The 17,440-nt window shown below is 43.2% G+C and overlaps 2 protein-coding genes across 4 annotated transcripts in view; both read right to left on the bottom strand.

The window, feature by feature from the left end:
• The window catches only part of tmco1 (transmembrane and coiled-coil domains 1), a 153,132-nt gene that overhangs the window by 63,107 nt on the left and 72,585 nt on the right, over window positions 1–17,440 (bottom strand). The gene's annotated exons all lie outside the window — the stretch shown is intronic.
• Window positions 1–17,440, bottom strand: part of slc1a7b (solute carrier family 1 member 7b) — a 29,063-nt gene that overhangs the window by 7,951 nt on the left and 3,672 nt on the right. The window contains exons 1-3 of one of the 3 annotated variants that reach the window (XM_048976664.1): window positions 13,575–13,639; window positions 11,752–11,967; window positions 421–463 (exon numbers count right to left, since the gene is read on the bottom strand). In XM_048976664.1, the coding sequence (XP_048832621.1) occupies window positions 421–463; window positions 11,752–11,963 (255 nt within the window). In that variant the 5' untranslated portion in view covers window positions 11,964–11,967; window positions 13,575–13,639. Of the gene's footprint in view, window positions 1–420; window positions 464–11,751; window positions 11,968–12,160; window positions 12,499–13,574; window positions 13,640–17,440 lie in introns of those variants that run through there. The other 2 variants (XM_048976663.1, XM_048976662.1) reach the window with 2 other exon arrangements.

The raw sequence follows: 17,440 nt of genomic DNA, 5'->3' as shown, positions 1-17,440 counted from the left end.
CTGCTGGTTTTTCACTCTCTGATTCACCTGAGGTCGGGAGACTAAGGAATCCATATAGGAGGTTAAGACCCGACATCAACCACCGCCCACCTGGGGCCCCCTCACTCTCAGCCAGGCCTGGCAGCATCACCATCCTAACAGCGGGCAATTAGGACCTCACAGGGGCTTGAGAGATGTGACAAAGCCCCGTGCTTTGAAGAAGAATCCTAGGAGATCTCCCGCCTCCCCTTTGGGCAACTGGCTCGGTTTAGTGTAACAATTTCAGCTTCTACAGCTTATAGCATGGTCCGGTATATTGGGAAAAAGTACTACTCCCAAAAAACTGAGATCACAGTATAAAATGTCACATAAAATCATGACTTTAATGTAGAAGCTGCAATGAAGTGCAGAATTTGACATTTTGATTTACAGTTTCCTTACCTGCTGAAAGGTGGCTTGAACCAGGTTTGCTGGAAACATGTTTCTGGAAGGAAGAGGAAGGGGAAGTGATTTGATGGGACACTGTAACCTCCAGAGGTCGTCTGAGTAGAAGGCACATTGGGATGACCCGTAAATTCTAAAGAGAAGGTTCCAATACAGTCAGCGATCACTGTGCGTTTATAGAAGGGCATTTTAATTTGACAGGTTTGAGGACAAATAAATTTGTTTCAAAGGCTAATGCTGCCATAGAAAAACTTTACAAGAAGCCAAAGCTAAGGAAAAGTTAGCATGACGCAAATGCTGGCACACGTACACATGGCAGAATTAATTCGTTTTACATGTGTCAGTGAAATTAGCTAATGGTGTCATGAGACATGGTGGTGTGGTGCACCGGTGTGCAGTACTGTGGTTTCACACCACTGGGATCGTGGGATGGAGTCGTGCCTTGGCTCAGTTTGTCAGCTGAGTCTCCAGTATCAAGGCTGGCATCCCACCCCAGCATGTGAGCTGCTTCCTCAAATGAAGTGCAAATTTCCAAAACTCACTGTCTCGATCCATGGGATACATTTTCCAGAAAAATTTCTGTTTATTTGTCAGTGAGTTTTGGAAATTTAATGAAAATGGATGAGAATTGAGTGCGTTTCGGGTCCCAATGAGGAAGCCTGACTTGCTCTTCAAACAGGCTTGGGGCTTTTCACATGGTGGATCTATGGAAAGTGATGGATGTGTTTGTGCATATAACACCTGTCAAGATCAAGAGTAAAAGAAGACGAGGTTCCACTGCAATATCTTGGACTAATTCCCATGACTTTTTTAAATGGAGCCTTCTCATAAATTAATCTTCCTACCATAGTTGGAGTGAAGATAATAGCATAGACTTATATGCTTGGCATCTCCTAGAGTAACGCCATTATCTCAGAGCACCTATATCAGTGCCCTGGGGAGGAGAGCTCTGCCTGAGGGTCGAAGAGGAGTAGGGGGGGTTCCTGCCTGGCCATAGAACAATGGAGAAACTATTTGTCTTTGCACGGTTGCATGATGGTGTGTGGGAAGACGCTAACATAGTCTACATCTGTTCTGTGGACTAGAGAAAGATATACGACCAAAATTCCTGGAATATACGGTGGGAGGTGGTTCAGGAGAATGGGCTACTGCTTGCTGCTTAGTCCTTGTATCAGGGCCGGCTTGCCCACTGTTTCTGGGGCCAAGTACTTGGGAGCTTCCACCAAGAAAGCTGAGGATCATTTCACTGCTTCCTCAACGCAAGTAATACGGGAGGCAATTCCCTAGGCAAATGTCTGCTCTGCCTATAGCTACACGTGACTCTGCCTGTATGAATATAAACTTGCGGTGCCAACACATCCTCCAAGTGTCTCCAAGTGGGTGTCAAGGGGGCGTCTCCCCAGCGCTCCGGACAGGACGTGAAGGAGCAGCCGTGGCTGGAAGGCCATTCAGGTCGCGGTCTACAGGTGACATCCATGCTATTTTGCAGATGTCATTCTTTTAGCAGAATCCACCCAGGGCCCCTGACTTCTGCTTGAGCAGTTAGATAATGGGAAGTCAGTGTGCGAAGAGGGTAGGTGCCGATATTGTCCTTCCTATTCGGTACTGGTAGATAATGAGAGGTGCCGGTACGCTGAAGAAAATCAAAGGGCACTTTTCTACTGCACCAGATACCATACATCTGGTACTTCAAGAAAGAATCAGAAGTATGGTACTTCAAGAAAGTATCAGAAGTATGGTACTTCAAGAAAGTATCAGAAGTATGGTACTTCAAGAAAGAATCAGAAGTATGGTACTTCAAGAAAGTATCAGAAGTATGGTACTTCAAGAAAGTATCAGAAGTATGGTACTTCAAGGTGTTGGTTTTCCACTAATGTAAAAACTGGTACCAGTAATGAATGACATCACAACGCAAGCCGGGGTATTTTGTACTGAATTCGAAAAATGCCTGCAATGTATTGTAGGGCTGGATAATGTGTGATATTAATACCAACATCGCATGTTATGCACATGCAATTCTTACATCACTAGTCAGCTAGATTAAGATCAAGCTTTTTCTTACTTTCAATTCTGTACAGATATTATAGCGCGGGCAGTTTAAAACATTTTTATGCTGTTTAAGGAAAAAAGCAACTTTTAGCACGTTTTACAATTAAAATGATTATTCCTTTTCAAGATTATCTAGTATATGTTTAAAATTCAGTTTATAGTTTACCTCTGCTTCTTGTGCATGAGCGTTGCAATATTTATTACAACAAAATAACACCATGCTGTCCTAGTATATTATACAAAATACTTCATTTCTTGTCATGACATCTTGATCTTGTTGAATCTGTTCTTCAGACCAGACATGTTTAGCTTGTATCTCTACATCTGTCCATTCATCCATTATTATAACATTTTTTTTTTTTACTTCATTAATGTTTTCTCAGCTGTTTCCACGGCGATGGTTGTATTGTGTTTCAGAGGTAGGCTATTTGCATAACCAATCAACAAACAAAGCGTTAGCACTTTAGGTACTGGAACTTTTAGTACTGGTACTAAATGGGAAGTCAATGGAAAAGGGAAAGCACCAAAGATACGGCACCTGGTGCAGTGGAAAAACACCCAATGTCATTGTTACTGGGGTGTTAAGGAACCCGAAAAGTAAGTGGTGTCACAGACTGATCATTTATAAAACCACAAAACTGGAAACTAGGAACGGGTTGATGTGTTGTCCTATGTCCTGTTCCTAAGTGTTTGTGTCGAATTACCCAGTCTAAAGGAAATATACAAGTAAGCATCTCACTGTACTCAGTACTTATGCTAGTACAAATGAAAATAAAACCCTTATCCCAAGTCCAGGTCCACATTCACCACCAAAGTCTCATCAAGCTCTTACAGAAGTCAGTGAAAAACTCAGACAAACTTGAACCAGGTTTGCTGGAACAAAACCAGCAGAAATGAATTCATTTTACAGTGAAATGGCAGTCAGATATTATGGAAAAAAGTATGTCATTAAAACACAAGTGGCCTCTTTTCACACAGCCATTAGAAATTTTCTCAGTGGCAGCCTTAACTGAATCGTTTGATAATGATCTATTTCACTGACACGCTATCTACTGAGCTAATTCTCACTCTCCTCGGAAATGGCTCACATTCAGACCTCATTCTGTGCCAGAAGAGCTTCCAGATGCACTGGCTGCAGAATAAAATGGCATTTGCACACGATATTTACAAATTGCTGCTGCAGTCCAGTGCCTCATTCAACCGACGTAAAACCTCGGAAATCACGTGGAAACATGAGCTCCGTTTGTGCCAAATCTCACTTCCCTCTGCGTTTGTAGCTGTGGATTCCGTAATCCTTCAAATATCATTGTTGTTTTTCAGCCTTTTGCTGTATATATTTTGTCACGATTAATGTATTTACATGATGATTATTTATGATTTTGCATGCCGGTATAACTGGATACCTCTAAAAGTGCCAAATGAGATACACATCACCACAAAAAATGACAGCTCCCTGTCCTAAAACCCAGATGTGACCATTCTTCCTTTGTCGTGATTACGTAGTAATAATTCAGTCACAGTGATCGCTAAGGAGGCAAGCGTCCTGTTTATGAACCGAAACCAGTCAGCGATCTTGGACGTTGTCCTGAACGGGCCTATTGTGAAGCGAAAAAGATCAAAAATTTCCAAGTATTATCATTTTTTGTTTACTGCTTTAATCCGCAAGAGTGGCAGACAAGGTGAAAAAAAGACAAACACGAAAAAGAACTTAAATAGGCTATAGTTTAAAGTGAGGAAAGGCAAGCTTTCAAAAGGAAGCCTCAGCAAATCAATTTCCGCAGATTGTCTTGTTAAACCGAAGTAAAGGGAAGTTAAATGTTAAGGTTCCTCGCTGGAAAGAATGCAGGCATGTTTGCATGTGCTGAGAAATTCACTAGCCTATCAAAACGTCTTTGAGCTATTCAAGGTGCGCTGCACTGCGGCGATCAGCTGTGATGAAAATCTCCTCCGGCTTTCTTTTAATCGCAGATCGAACCTTGATGACTTTTGTCTGTTTTGTGCCATTTTAAATTCCCTTCTACTTGCCTCCAAAAAGCTATTTGGACAAATCAGGGAACCAATAGTTATGTAACAGCTTTTATTTTATTGTGCATTGTAGCTGCCCTATTAAACTACTTGAAGGACTTCAAGTTGCGTAACTTACATTATTTCGTTTGCTTTGCCCTTTCTGTTTAATTATTGTATTTGTTTCATTGTGAAGGCTAATGGGGAAGGTAGAACACAGTAAAAATCTTGGCAACAACTCCAGAAGAATGGAGTTGGCAAATTTAGCGTTTTACCCAGTGCGCAGTTCCAGCCGTTCACACATCTGGATTTATATGACTCTCAAAGGGGTACAGTTCAGCAGATTATGGACCTCTGGCCATGGCAGGGGTTTAATCCCGGGGCTGGCAGAGTAATTATATCACGGTTGGGCCCTTGAGTTTGGCCCTTAACCCCAACTGCTCTGGGGACCCTGCTACCTGACCCTGGACTTTCCTCAGTCATATATTGCTTTGGACCAAAGCATCTGCTAAACAGATACATGGAAATGTTCTGCAGGGGTTTCACTGGGGAATTCCACTACCCTGCCATGCTACACTGTAGATGTAAAAGTGTTCTCAAAAAATTAACATTGGACTTTAATTTACCATTGTCACTGTCACTCTGTCACTGTTTTCCTTCAGTCCTCCCAGCCCTTCCTAGTATTGCTGATTTACTTTTTTTTTTTTTTTTTTGGGGGGGCTTCTGGATGATGCTGAAACTATAGCAAAGCATTGTCAGAGCAGATCAATGCAGCGCCAATTACAGAAGCAGGTGGTCCAGACTGTGGGGCTCCTTTAGCGGATGAGGGATCATCTGTAAGGTGTCAGTGATGCGACAGCTTCTCCCCTCGGTCAAACATGCCAAGTCAGAAATAGAGGAGCTCATCCTCACATCAACGGATATCTATGCAGGACCAAACAATACTTGGAAAAAAACAATCACATTACAGCATTTTTGGGTTTTGCAATTGCTGTTCACAACGGCGCCTTTTGCCATTTAACACATTTCTGTCATGATACAGAAAAGATTAACAGAGCGTTTCTTATCTTTCATTATAAACCTATGAGACCGGCTACTGAGACCAATTTGCCGCACATGCAGTACGCGGGCATGAAACATACCTAACAAACACAGTAGTCCTACATGAGACAAACTCATTTTACCATATGTATTAGTTATTTTTTAAGTGTGTTAGTAATATTTTACATGATGAAAATTTTTTAAAATCTGTCATATCTCATGCATTCAGGATGCGACTATTACATGGGTGCCCATTGTGATTTACATTGCATCCCCCCCCCCCCCCCCCTTGTTGCTGGAGCAAAATTTGGTCTCCCCCCCACCAAACTCCTTTCCATGCCACCGAACACACCACATGCTGATGTGATGATTCCAGGGATAGCAGTCGAACAATAATGGTCTTGAACTTCCTACCTCCTTAGTGACACACCTCCCTCCAGCCTGAAAATTGCTCTTAGTGTTCAGGTCTGGTGGAAGTGAAGGGAGTGATGACTTCATCAATACATCGCCACAAACTTAGTGGGGCACTTGGTCTAGCCGGCCATCTCATTCAGGAAGGCTCCTGCAGGATTCAGCTTCATCTTCTGACACATGGTCTCCATCGACAGGTGGCATGGAGCTTCAGAGGTCTGCAGTGTGACCTCACAGTTAGAGAGCTTTGGGTCTGATTCCTGCCCTGGTTCTGTGTGTGTTGGTTTTGCTGGATCCCCATCAGCCTGCATTGGTTTCCTACTGCTGTTCCGGCTTCGTCTAATGGTTAGAAGAGTTCAAGTTGAGCTGGTCTAGCTTTAAGAGTTTGAAAAAAGTTTAATACCTCACTGTTTTCGTAATTAGTTTCATAATTTCTATAACTGTAGTTTTGATAGAGGATGAGCAGCTAACTGCAGGTATTCTCCACAACTTCTCATTCAAAGGAAAACATTTTGTTTTCCAGATTGTTTAAACATAGGAGTTAAATGTTTGAAAACTGAAAATGGAATTGAATTTTCAAAAGCGTCAGCCTCTAACCAATGCTTTATGGCACTTGAAAAAGTTCAAATTCAAGTAGGTGCAGAAGGCTGTTCAACCACTAAATTTAATGGAAAACACTCACCATCGTGTTTAAAAAAAAAGGAGCAGAATTAAAATTACATGGTCAGTCCGGAGTGCTGTTCTCTCTCATTTATGGAATAATTAATATCGCTGATGATGCAGAGTAAACTCTACTGCTGTAAAGTTTATTCCATTAGTGCAAGAAAACAGCACTTACATAATGCCAAAATACAAAATAAAAACCCATTTACGCCCTCGGTCCTCTTCAAATTGCCTCTGATTTTTCACAAACATCATATTTAAACCTTCTTATATGCTACGGCTACCCTGTAAGCTGTCAGCCTTGATGTCCGCAGTATCGCCAGTGAACAGACACATCTGAATCTGGAGTTTAGCTATAAAAGAGCACGCCTTTATTGTCAGTGCAAGCAACACACGCAAAGAAATTAAATTTTCAGGAATCCCACGTTGCTCTCCGAAGAGACACACAGGTGAGAAGAGAGCTTGGGGGGTCATCTGGCTGAGCCATCTGTTCAGCAGTTTTTGGAGTTAAGGGCCTCGTTCAAAGTATGATCTCTCTGCCAGCCACTGGATTCAAGCATGTGACATTCAGGACACAAGCAGAGCCCTTGTCATCCAAGCGAAGAAGGGAATATAGGGGAGGGTATCCAGGTGGCCACATTTACATTTAATTTTTTTAGCAGACACTTACAAAGAGACATACGTTTCTGAGAAAGCAGGCTCATACTGTCCCTGGAGCAGTTAAGGGTTCAAGGCCTTGCTCAACAGCCCAACGCCGATATCACTCTGCCGACCGTGGGATTTGAACCGGCAACCTTCTGATGACAGGCACGGCAGCCTAACCATCTCCAACAATCAAAGCTGAAAGAAAAGCATTCATTTCATAATGCAGATGTTGGGGATCGAACCCAAGACTTTATACACAAAAAGCTTGCCCTCTACCACTACCCTCCATACCAAGAAAACAAGAAACTGGTAACTGTTGTTGAAAGTGCATGGCAGCATCAGCAGAAGGTTTAATACAGATCAGATGAACAGAGGAAATATGACCAGGGTTATAGGATCCAGTAGTAAAATGTGGGCATGGAAACAACGTTACTATGCAATACTAATGCTTCCCTTTTCACAAAGTCACAGTCAAAAGTCTGGACACAACTATTTTTAATTTCTCTCTATTTTGCTGTGTTATTCACCAGTTAAGCAGGTCCTACTCCCTACTGCTATACGATAATATCGCAAACAGATAAAGGCCTCAAGGTAATGAAGTGATATATATCAAATATTGCCACAACCAAGAGAAGTTTCAACATCTCAAAAACTTCCAAAATTTGACTGCTCAAAACAGCCCCCTTCTGCTTCGATGACAGCAGTGCAGACTCTTGCCGTTCCTTCAACCAGCTTCCAGATGTAGCCACCTGGAACGCTTCTCCAACAGTCCTGAAGGAGTTTCTACACGTTCTGGGCCCAAGGTAGCTACCTTCCTCTTACTCTTTGCTCCAAAACCCGCTCTATAGGGTTTAGGAGGTGGTGGGGGGTGGGGGACCAGGTCATCTGTCACAGCACTCCATCTCTTACCTTGTTCACAAAATACCATATAACATCGAAGTATGCTCAGGGTCATTAATCTGCTGAAAAACATGATTTTCAGTAGACGTGGCCTGACTTTGGACTGGCACTGTATGTATCAGGTCAGTGTTGACCTTCCACTGTGGAGTAACAGTAGTGATGTCATCAGTAAATTAATCCACGATTATCCCCAGCTGGTGGGGTGGCTTATTTAAGTCCCATGTCTCCATTTCCCAGTTTCTGAGTCTCTTCAGCTCAAACTACAGCTCAATGCTCTATATTCTTGTTTTTTTGGTTTCCTAGCTAATAAACCTTTGAAATGACCTTAGTCCTCATCCTGAATGCTTCATCCCCTTCTCTCTTGGGTCGGGACCTAGCGCCCACATGACCATAGCTAAGCTTGTATTCAGATCCACCAAAGCATGACTCATGTAATGAATTTTGGAGCCAATCGCTGTGTCCAACACGCCAGTTTAACAGTGAACATTTAGATTCAGCTATTTTCTCCGCTTCATATTAAGTTTTCCGTAATTGCCTGCTGGGCACGTCTGCTGAAGCAGCGGACTTTGAAAAACTACAAATTAAACTTTCTTAATGTTATCATAATCTATTTCATTGACGGCAGCTGACATCAGATGAGTATTAAATATCGCAATGATGAAAGGTATTAACTGGCATAAGACAAAACATGCTGGGTGTTGATCCTACTCCCTACTGCTATAAAACTTAACGATTCTGCGGTGACTGTTTCTTACAGGAGAGGGTACTGAAAAAATAACCTGCTTTTACAGAGACCAAATGTATCTGAACATCAGTGAATGGAAATGTTTTGACCTTTAAGCAAGATCTTTGCTCAACTGTGGATTGTTGCGTAGCAACAGCATACGGGAACGTGAACGAGGATTACGTAGACAATGTAATCTGTTATACAATCTTGTAATAAAAAAGGAAATAGCTGGATCTGAACCGGGGCGACTGCATCAGTCCCAAGGCCCTCATATTCTCTGTTTCTAGTGTTTTGCTGAAAGCAGTAAAATCGCTGTAGATAGCAGCGTTTAAAATTGTGCTTCATCAGAGCTGATGGCTGAGGCGCCGCTGCAATGTGCATTTTGCTCACCCTTGTCCCCGGGAGACCCCACAGTAACCACCAGCTGCCATTGCAGTCTGCATCTGCACTCCGCTGGAACCAACTACATCCCATACAAGTGAAAGTTTAAGTAGACCTACACTGGCAGTGTGAATGGCGCCCTCTGTAGGATCATACCGTCATTTATTATAGCTCAAACCTCAGGAGTAACCCGTGATGCTTTTGGAAATTAATTAGGTGTACCAATTAAAAACCGGGGCCAACTTAGAAACTACAAAATATTTGTGTCTTCCTGTGTACAGAGAAACAGCATATAGGACGATTGAACAACCGAGCATATTCAAAATGTGCTGGCTGAGTAGTTTTTGCTCATACAAATTAATCATTCATTGTGAATAATTCAACTATATCAGTAGAAACCACTTGTTATTTCGATTTTAAGTATTTACAACAAATATGCTATAGTCGCTCGAGTAATGCGTAAGTAGGTTTTCTTACACGGAACACTTATGTGTTACAGCGTTATGCGTTGCTATATATATGTGTAACCTACAAAATACCGCTAAACCCAATGAAAGTATAAACTTTACCTGTACTTACAACCTCTTAAAATGAATAATTTCCGGCAGTCATACGCCTGGCTACAGTACTCTGCCTAGAGCGTGCTGCGCTCCGAGCAATAGCAGCCGCAGGACAGTCCTGTACTGTACAGCAGCGCCCCCATCCCAGCCTCACTCACATCTCCAGGCTCATTCTCACACCCAAAATGCAATTATCCTATTCTGACTTCCGTCCATTTCCACTTACAACCGCTCTGTTGGAACGGAACCCAATCGTAAATCGGGGACAGTCTGTGTTAGTTCATATCACTGCTGTTAAACTATGACAAATACTTTGCACATTTTAGTAGTTTAGATGGTTTTTGGGATTAATTATTCCACTGATATCGGATCTTAAGTACGTCGCTGCTGTATGTACTGGCTTCGATAAAGTTCATCTTATGCTTTCCTGCCAATCGTCACACATAAGGTGTGGTTTGTATCAACACTGAAATCATTTGACACTGGACTCTGTCTGCAGTTAATATCCCATAATATCCTTTTTATATAAGCATCCAGTCATTAGCCTTGGTGACTAATGAAAACATTGCTTGCGTCTCATAGCAACTTCAAAAGCAATGATATACGGCAAAGAGTATCACACCCGTAAGAATGTGAGGACATTCCTCTGTAATAAGGACAATTCGCATGTAATTTCGACACTGCTCAGAGCCCCGTAACCACTGCAGCAGTGGTGTCGGCAGAGGAGTGCGTACTCTAGCCTTTACCCACGGTACATCTCTCCTCCAAGCAACTCAGTCATCATTCATCGATAAAATGGGAAAGAGCAGTGAAAACATTCCGGAATGTTTGGCGGGGAAAGGAAGCTGGTATGTCTGACCATGTGACAGGAAAGTAGATATGAACGTATCACTTATTTGAAACGGAAATGCATTACATGGGACATTTTACATAACATCCACCCATCTGTCTTCTAACTGCTTATTCTGGTCTGGGGGCCTGAAGCTCATCCAAAGTAAAAACATAAGAGATCTACAGACGAGAGGAGGCCATTCGACCCATCAAGCTCGTTTGGGGAGAACTTAACTAACAGCTCAGAGTTGTTAAAATCTTATCTAGCTCTGATTTAAAGGAACCCAGGGTTTTAGCTTGCGCTACACTAGCAGGAAGACTATTCCATACTCTAACTGCATACTGTGTAAAGAAGTGTTTTCTCAAATCCAGTTTAAAATGTTCTCCCGCTAATTTCCACTTATGATCACGAGTTCTAGTATTTAAACTAATACTGAAACAGCCATTTGGCTGAACAGCATCCAGACCCGTTAGAATCTTATATACCTGGATCATGTCCCCCCTTAATCTCCTTTGCTTGAGGCTAAACAGATTCAGCTCAGCTAACCTCATAAGACATTCCTCTAAGACCAGGAATCATTCTCGTAGCCCTACGATGCAACCTTTCTACGTAGCACAGAGCACAAGGCTGTGCTGCACACTGGATAGCACCACAGAGGCTGCATTGCTCCATCATATATTATCTGACTGCAGGAGGAAACTTGCATGAGATGGAAGACATGCAAGTTCTATAACCAAACAGGATGGAGGCGGGATTCAACTCACAACTAACTCATGCAGTTCTATAAGTAGATTGCTGTGTAACAATGCAAAGGTTGGGGGTTAAAATCCTAGGGAATGCACAAAACATTGTAACCCTTCTCTCTGGTGCAAATTACTCTGCATCAGACAAATGATGATCCCGGCGCTGAGCACGTTGTATAATAGTGTTTGTATATTTTGTCAGTGAACTAGATTTTCTAGGTATCTTTCAGTTTTACAAATCTGATTTTTATGACAAGCTTGGCTCGGTTTCCTGACCCCACCGCTGTGATACCGCATCATACGAAACAAGTTGCGCTAAGCTTGTTTTCGGACCTGTTGAGCTCCGGAGACGGGTTCTGCGGAGCGGCGTACCGGATGAGGTCGAGCAGCGCGTCCGCAGAGCTCATGATGGGCTTGCCGCTGTCCTCCGAGTCTTCCTTCTGCGCCGCACCGCCCGGGTGGATGACGGACACCATGACGATCCCCACCACCACCGCCACAAAGGTGGTCCACAGGTAGTACGAGATGGTGATGAGGCCCAAGCGACTGGAGCACTTAGCGTCCAGGGCCGCCAGTCCTGACATCAAGCTGGGGAGATAAAAACACCTTCAGTCAGTGAAACATCTTCTCCCAGCAAAACCTCACGCTTGAAATTGAAGAGCAGGTTCAGAATGAACGACTAGACAATTGCAAGATGCACCATTACGGTATGGCACCTCAACAGTAGGGCTTCTTTAATTAACACCAGATTTTGTTATGGACGGTATGGATGTGTCCGTACCAATATTGTGGGAGCACCATGTGTCTTCAAGGGGCAGGGGATTCAGGACGGGGCGGCATGGTGGTGCAGTGGTTAGCACTGTTGCCTCACACCTCTGGGACCTGGGTTCGAGTCTCCGCCTGGGTCACATGTGTGCGGAGTTTGCATGTTCTCCCCGTGTCGTCGTGGGATTTCCTCCGGGTACTCTGGTTTCCCCCCACAGTCCAAAAACATGCTGAGGCTAATTGGAGTTGCTAAATTGCCCATAGGTACGCATGTGAGAGTGAATGGTGTGTGAGTGTGCCCTGCGATGGGCTGGCCCCCCATCCTGGGTTGTTCCCTGCCTCATGCCCATTGCTTCTGGGATAGGCTTCGGACCCTCCGCGACCCAGTAGGATAAGCGGTTTGGATGGATGGACGGGATTCAGGGCTGATTTGGTAATCCCCTTCTCTGAGGTGATGTGATACACATCTCGATGGATTGTCAACAATCCCATACATTGAAGATACATATAAAGCAATTACTATTGCGATAAGACACGATTCACCCCTATCGCGATGCAGCACAGTTCGACAGGATACCATGCATCGCCGAACACACCTCGGGCAAGACTTGGGCTTTAAATCTTTTTAAAAAATAACTTTCGACTGTATTAAAGACTTCTCCCCTTTCCCAAAAACATAAGAACGATTCTTCTCCCTTCACAAACACAAAAGAAGAGCTTGTTCTCGCGCGCAAGTTACGATAATCCCAAGCTTTCTGTCAAAAACTTTCCAGTGCTGGTTTCATAAAATATGGACAAATAAAACCAGTTACTTAGTTATGCTTATTTGCGCTCGCTGCTAATCGATTTAACCATAACAGGCACTTGAGATATGTGCATAATTTTGAAAATCACTAAACACATTACATTTAATCGAAATCTTTTCAACGAACCAAATTAACTCCCCCCCGGCTCATTACCAAACATGGCTCAGCATATGAACATAGAGATCACTCAGTTTTATTATGCGTAAAAGTCGTTTGTTTGATCCCCCAAACAAAGACACAAAAGAAACCGTTATTTCGGCGCGACAATTTACAAACAGAAGCAAGTACGTGATAAATGCCAAAGCCCTCCTGCGGTCTGTAAGCATAATGACCCCCCAAAACATAAATAACACCAGCTGTGAGATAAATAAATAATATGAAATTAATAAAAATAAATGACTCTTCCGCATTAATAAATTGAATTTAACTGATGCAAAGGTTTTAAAAACGATGCATCCTGAGTTCATCCCAAATTGCATCCGGTGCGGCCTTTTTTAACTGGGGCAGTTGAATCGTTAACTTTTATGCCAGGGCACCGATGCGAATTGGTGAATATTACAATCCCTAGTCCGTACCGATGTTGAAACCAAACCTACGCCCTTGCATTATCAATATAACATTTACCTTCAGTAAGCATGCTAATCTTAAAAAACCGCCGCACAGTCTGATGCAACAAGAGAGTTCTCTCTATGTTCAGCCTGCTATAATTACTAATAAGCGGGGAATGGACGTAATACACAGACTAATGTAAGTGGCTGTCAGAAACAGTGTCTTCTCGCTTTTGCAGGGACAATTTATAGACTATATTTCAATCTCAGTCACTAAATATTAAACTTACTGAAATTCTGACTGTCTTAACTCTTAAAGCAACAGATTAGAATAATAATCCATCCATCCATCCATCCATTTTCCAAACTGCTTATCCTACTAGGTCGCGGGGGGTCCGGAGCCTATCCGGGAAGCAATGGGCACAAGGCAGGGAACAACCCAGGATGGGGGGCCAGCCCATAGCAGGACACATTCACACACCATTCACTATCACATGCATACCTACGGGCAATTTAGCAAGTCCAATTAGCTTCAGCATGTTTTTGGACTGTGGGGGGAAACTGGAGTACCCGGAGGAAACCCCACGACGACATGGGGAGAACATGCAAACTCCACATACATGTGACCCAGACGGAGACTCGAACCCAGGTCCCAGAGGTGTGAGGCAACAGTGCTAACTACTGCACCACCATGCCGGCCCCTAGAATAATAATAATAAAAAAAAAAAACTCAGAACACAATGCCCACTACATGTACTGTACTGGTAGCCCAACAAATTATTTAATAGGACCCATCCTTAAAAAGTAGCTTTAGGTAACTGGTCCTGGATCAGTGTAACGGGGCGTTAATCAGTCCAATGCTTAAGAAGTCAAACGTAGATGACTTGTCAGACAAGGACTCACAGTAAATACATTTGTTATATTTCACAATCAGAGTCCAGGCCAGACCAGAGCAGCCCAAACTGGGTCATCCATCCATAGCATCGGGTTTTGTGTCCTCTGGGTCCTGAGACCATCGGGTGGCACCTGCTGTAAGCAGGTACTGAACAGGCCTTGGGCTGGCTGACCTGGCTGTGTGGCTTCGGGACGAGGTGCACAAAGAGCAGAAGCGTGAAGGAGCACCGTGGAAATGGCGAGCAAGGCTGAAGCACAGCGGATCTGAAACAAGGCGCCTTCTGCTGGAGGCTGTTCACGTCCGTCTCATCGAGACCGGGGAGATGCTGCCGGCTAACCAGGACCAGAGGCTCCAGACAGGGCGCCGATCACCCAGAACCATGGACCCGGAACCAAGACACTGGCACCCAGAGGCATACCTGGAAATTGCGGACCCCCTGATAAAATGTCACCTCGCCCCCCTCCCCACCCCTGCCAAATTTAATAATAATAATAATAATAATTGATACTTTATTGATCCCTGTAGGGAAATTGTCTTTACACCTTCCTCAACTTGCTCTTTTTTCATAGAGGAAGTTGTCTGCCACTTGTAGTGGTGCCCAGGGAGCTGGGGGTTAAGGGCCTTGCTCAAGGACCCACAGGCTGAGGCTGGGTTTGAACCTGCAACCTTCTGATTACAAGCACACAGTCTTGGCCCACAGAGCCACACGCTGCCCCCATTTCATATATAATTTAATGTATTCAAGGACTCGTGTCAAGTACTGGGTCCCCTGAATTTTTTAGAGTATCCATGTCCCTCCGAGACCTCCCACCCAAAACTGGCACCCAAAACTGCGACGCTGGTTATGATGTCATCAAAACTCTGACCCAAACATTGGAGCAAGTCACACACAAACTAAACTCTAAGCAAACAATGCCGTAAACCCTACCTACCTACTGTAAAAGGGTAATGATGATGACTGTGTACTGAGCAAAAGTCATCGCTCTCTGTAAATAACATTCAGAGTCAACTAGGACTGACTAAAAGCAAGATCACACAGGCCAGTCTCAGTCACCCGATTAGCAATGCAGGGCTGGCTGTGCTGCTTAAAAAAGTGGCAAATGACCCTGCGCTTCAGGCAAACTTCTATAATCTACAATAATTAGAAATCAAACCCAGACTAAAGCTACTGGTGTGTGAATGAGTTAGTTTTTTAAATGCAATCAGCAAAAAGTGTGAAAAAATGTGAGTTTGGTGGTATTTTGCTGGTGTCACAGTGACTAAAAGTCCCCAAGAAATTTTTGAAAATGACTCAAGCATGAGATAAAATATAAAATAGGCTTCAGCCCTTTGATTACAACCCTACATGACCTGGGTACTTTAATCTTAAACTGTCTACCTTACAGCAGCAGCAGGAATTGGAACTTGATTGGGTAAATATGACCCTCTAGCACCTCTTTTAATGCCTCTGCAATGTCTTCAGGTTTAAGCTCCTGCCTATTTGAGTGCAGATGTTAGGAAAATTCCTCACATAACCAAAAATCCACAGGTTTCCTAGTGTGCAACAGCCTGTCAGCATATGTGAGGGACAGCACTCAGGTCTCAGGATTTTCGGCTAGTTTCAATGTTTTATCATCCTCATAAATATTCTGTAACGTTTCAAATCCCATGCGGTAAATGCTCAGCAATTCTGCCAATGGAGGGCAATAGCAGGGGGACACCTGTAAACCAGGGGGTGTAGGACAGCGAATCACATTGTATCAAAGGACAATGAAGAGTGACATCCTACAAAAACACGATTTGGGAGACCCCCCCCAGCAGTCCGGGCTGCCAGTTATCAAAATATCTAAGAAAGTTTCTGTTAGAATGTGCCAGATACTTCCTTCGCATTCAGGTTTGAAAATAACGAATCAAAAACCAAACCGCCGAATAATAAAAAGATTACAAAGCATCAGCACCTTGGACCTTAAAGTATCACGTCCAAGTCAAAGAATCTGAATTACCAGCTTCAGATACAGGATCCATAAGTTATACACCGAGATAAAATTTCCATCTTGGTCGTAATGCAAGAATCAGTAATAAACAGAATATAAATATGTAAATATAAATACGTCACTCAGCCCTGTTCCCAGATCAGAACCTCAGAAGCACCCAGATAATCCCTCTCTGCTCAGCATGATGCCAGAGCTCAGCTTCGTCACATATGGCTGGATTCATTTAGAAATTGCCGAACCCCAGCTTAATCTGGCTTTAACTCAATTGAAATGTTTCCAGGGCAACGCAGAGGAAAGGACATCATGTGAACTCTGATTGGAGTGTCCATCTGTCTCAGCCAATCACGACCCATGCTTACGTAGGTATGTGAAGGCCACGCCTCGCGCCTGGATTCTGCGGGCTGACCCTAAAAACTGTGTGGATGAAACTGTGCATGCTAGAAAAATAACCGGAGCGTTCCAATAGGCATCTTAAATATTTAATGCAAATTGATTTATGAGTATTAATTACCTGCAATGAAACTAAGTGTCTCTGGTTAAAAACAAACCATTTACCTTGTAAAGAATCAATGGCAGATTTAAACAAAATAGTTCTTCAGTAAAACAGTTTAAGTAAGAATCCAGTTATATAACTGCATCCGATTGTTTATTTGCTTAGGGAAATGTGACAGATTAGAAAATGTTAGGTGTCCTTTTTTAAGCTTCTGCCTGTCTTTGTTCTGCTCAGCGCAGCAAATGAAACTTTTATAAATGCAAACAGGTCATCTTCATACTTGGCAATAACTATACAGTACTGTGCAAAAGGGTTAGGCATAGAAAATGATGTTTAACTGTATTCTGTGTTGCTGTAAAACGATGATATTATGTCTGTCAAAGTGTGTCAGCTCAGGCAGCTTCTCGGAAAGTCACTACCAAACAACACACCAATATATCTTTTGACCCGATCTCTAGCACACCTTGTATAGCTGGTCAATATTCTTTTTAACTAATTAAGTTAATTAATTAAGGGAGCTGGAGGTGAAATGTAATAAATACACAGGATGGCGGGGGTGCCGCTGAGGAGAGGTTTGGGAC

The sequence above is a fragment of the Brienomyrus brachyistius genome, chromosome 15 (genome assembly GCF_023856365.1).
Source record: "Brienomyrus brachyistius isolate T26 chromosome 15, BBRACH_0.4, whole genome shotgun sequence".
NCBI lineage: Eukaryota > Metazoa > Chordata > Actinopteri > Osteoglossiformes > Mormyridae > Brienomyrus > Brienomyrus brachyistius.
This window is presented reverse-complemented; position numbering and strand designations above follow the sequence as displayed.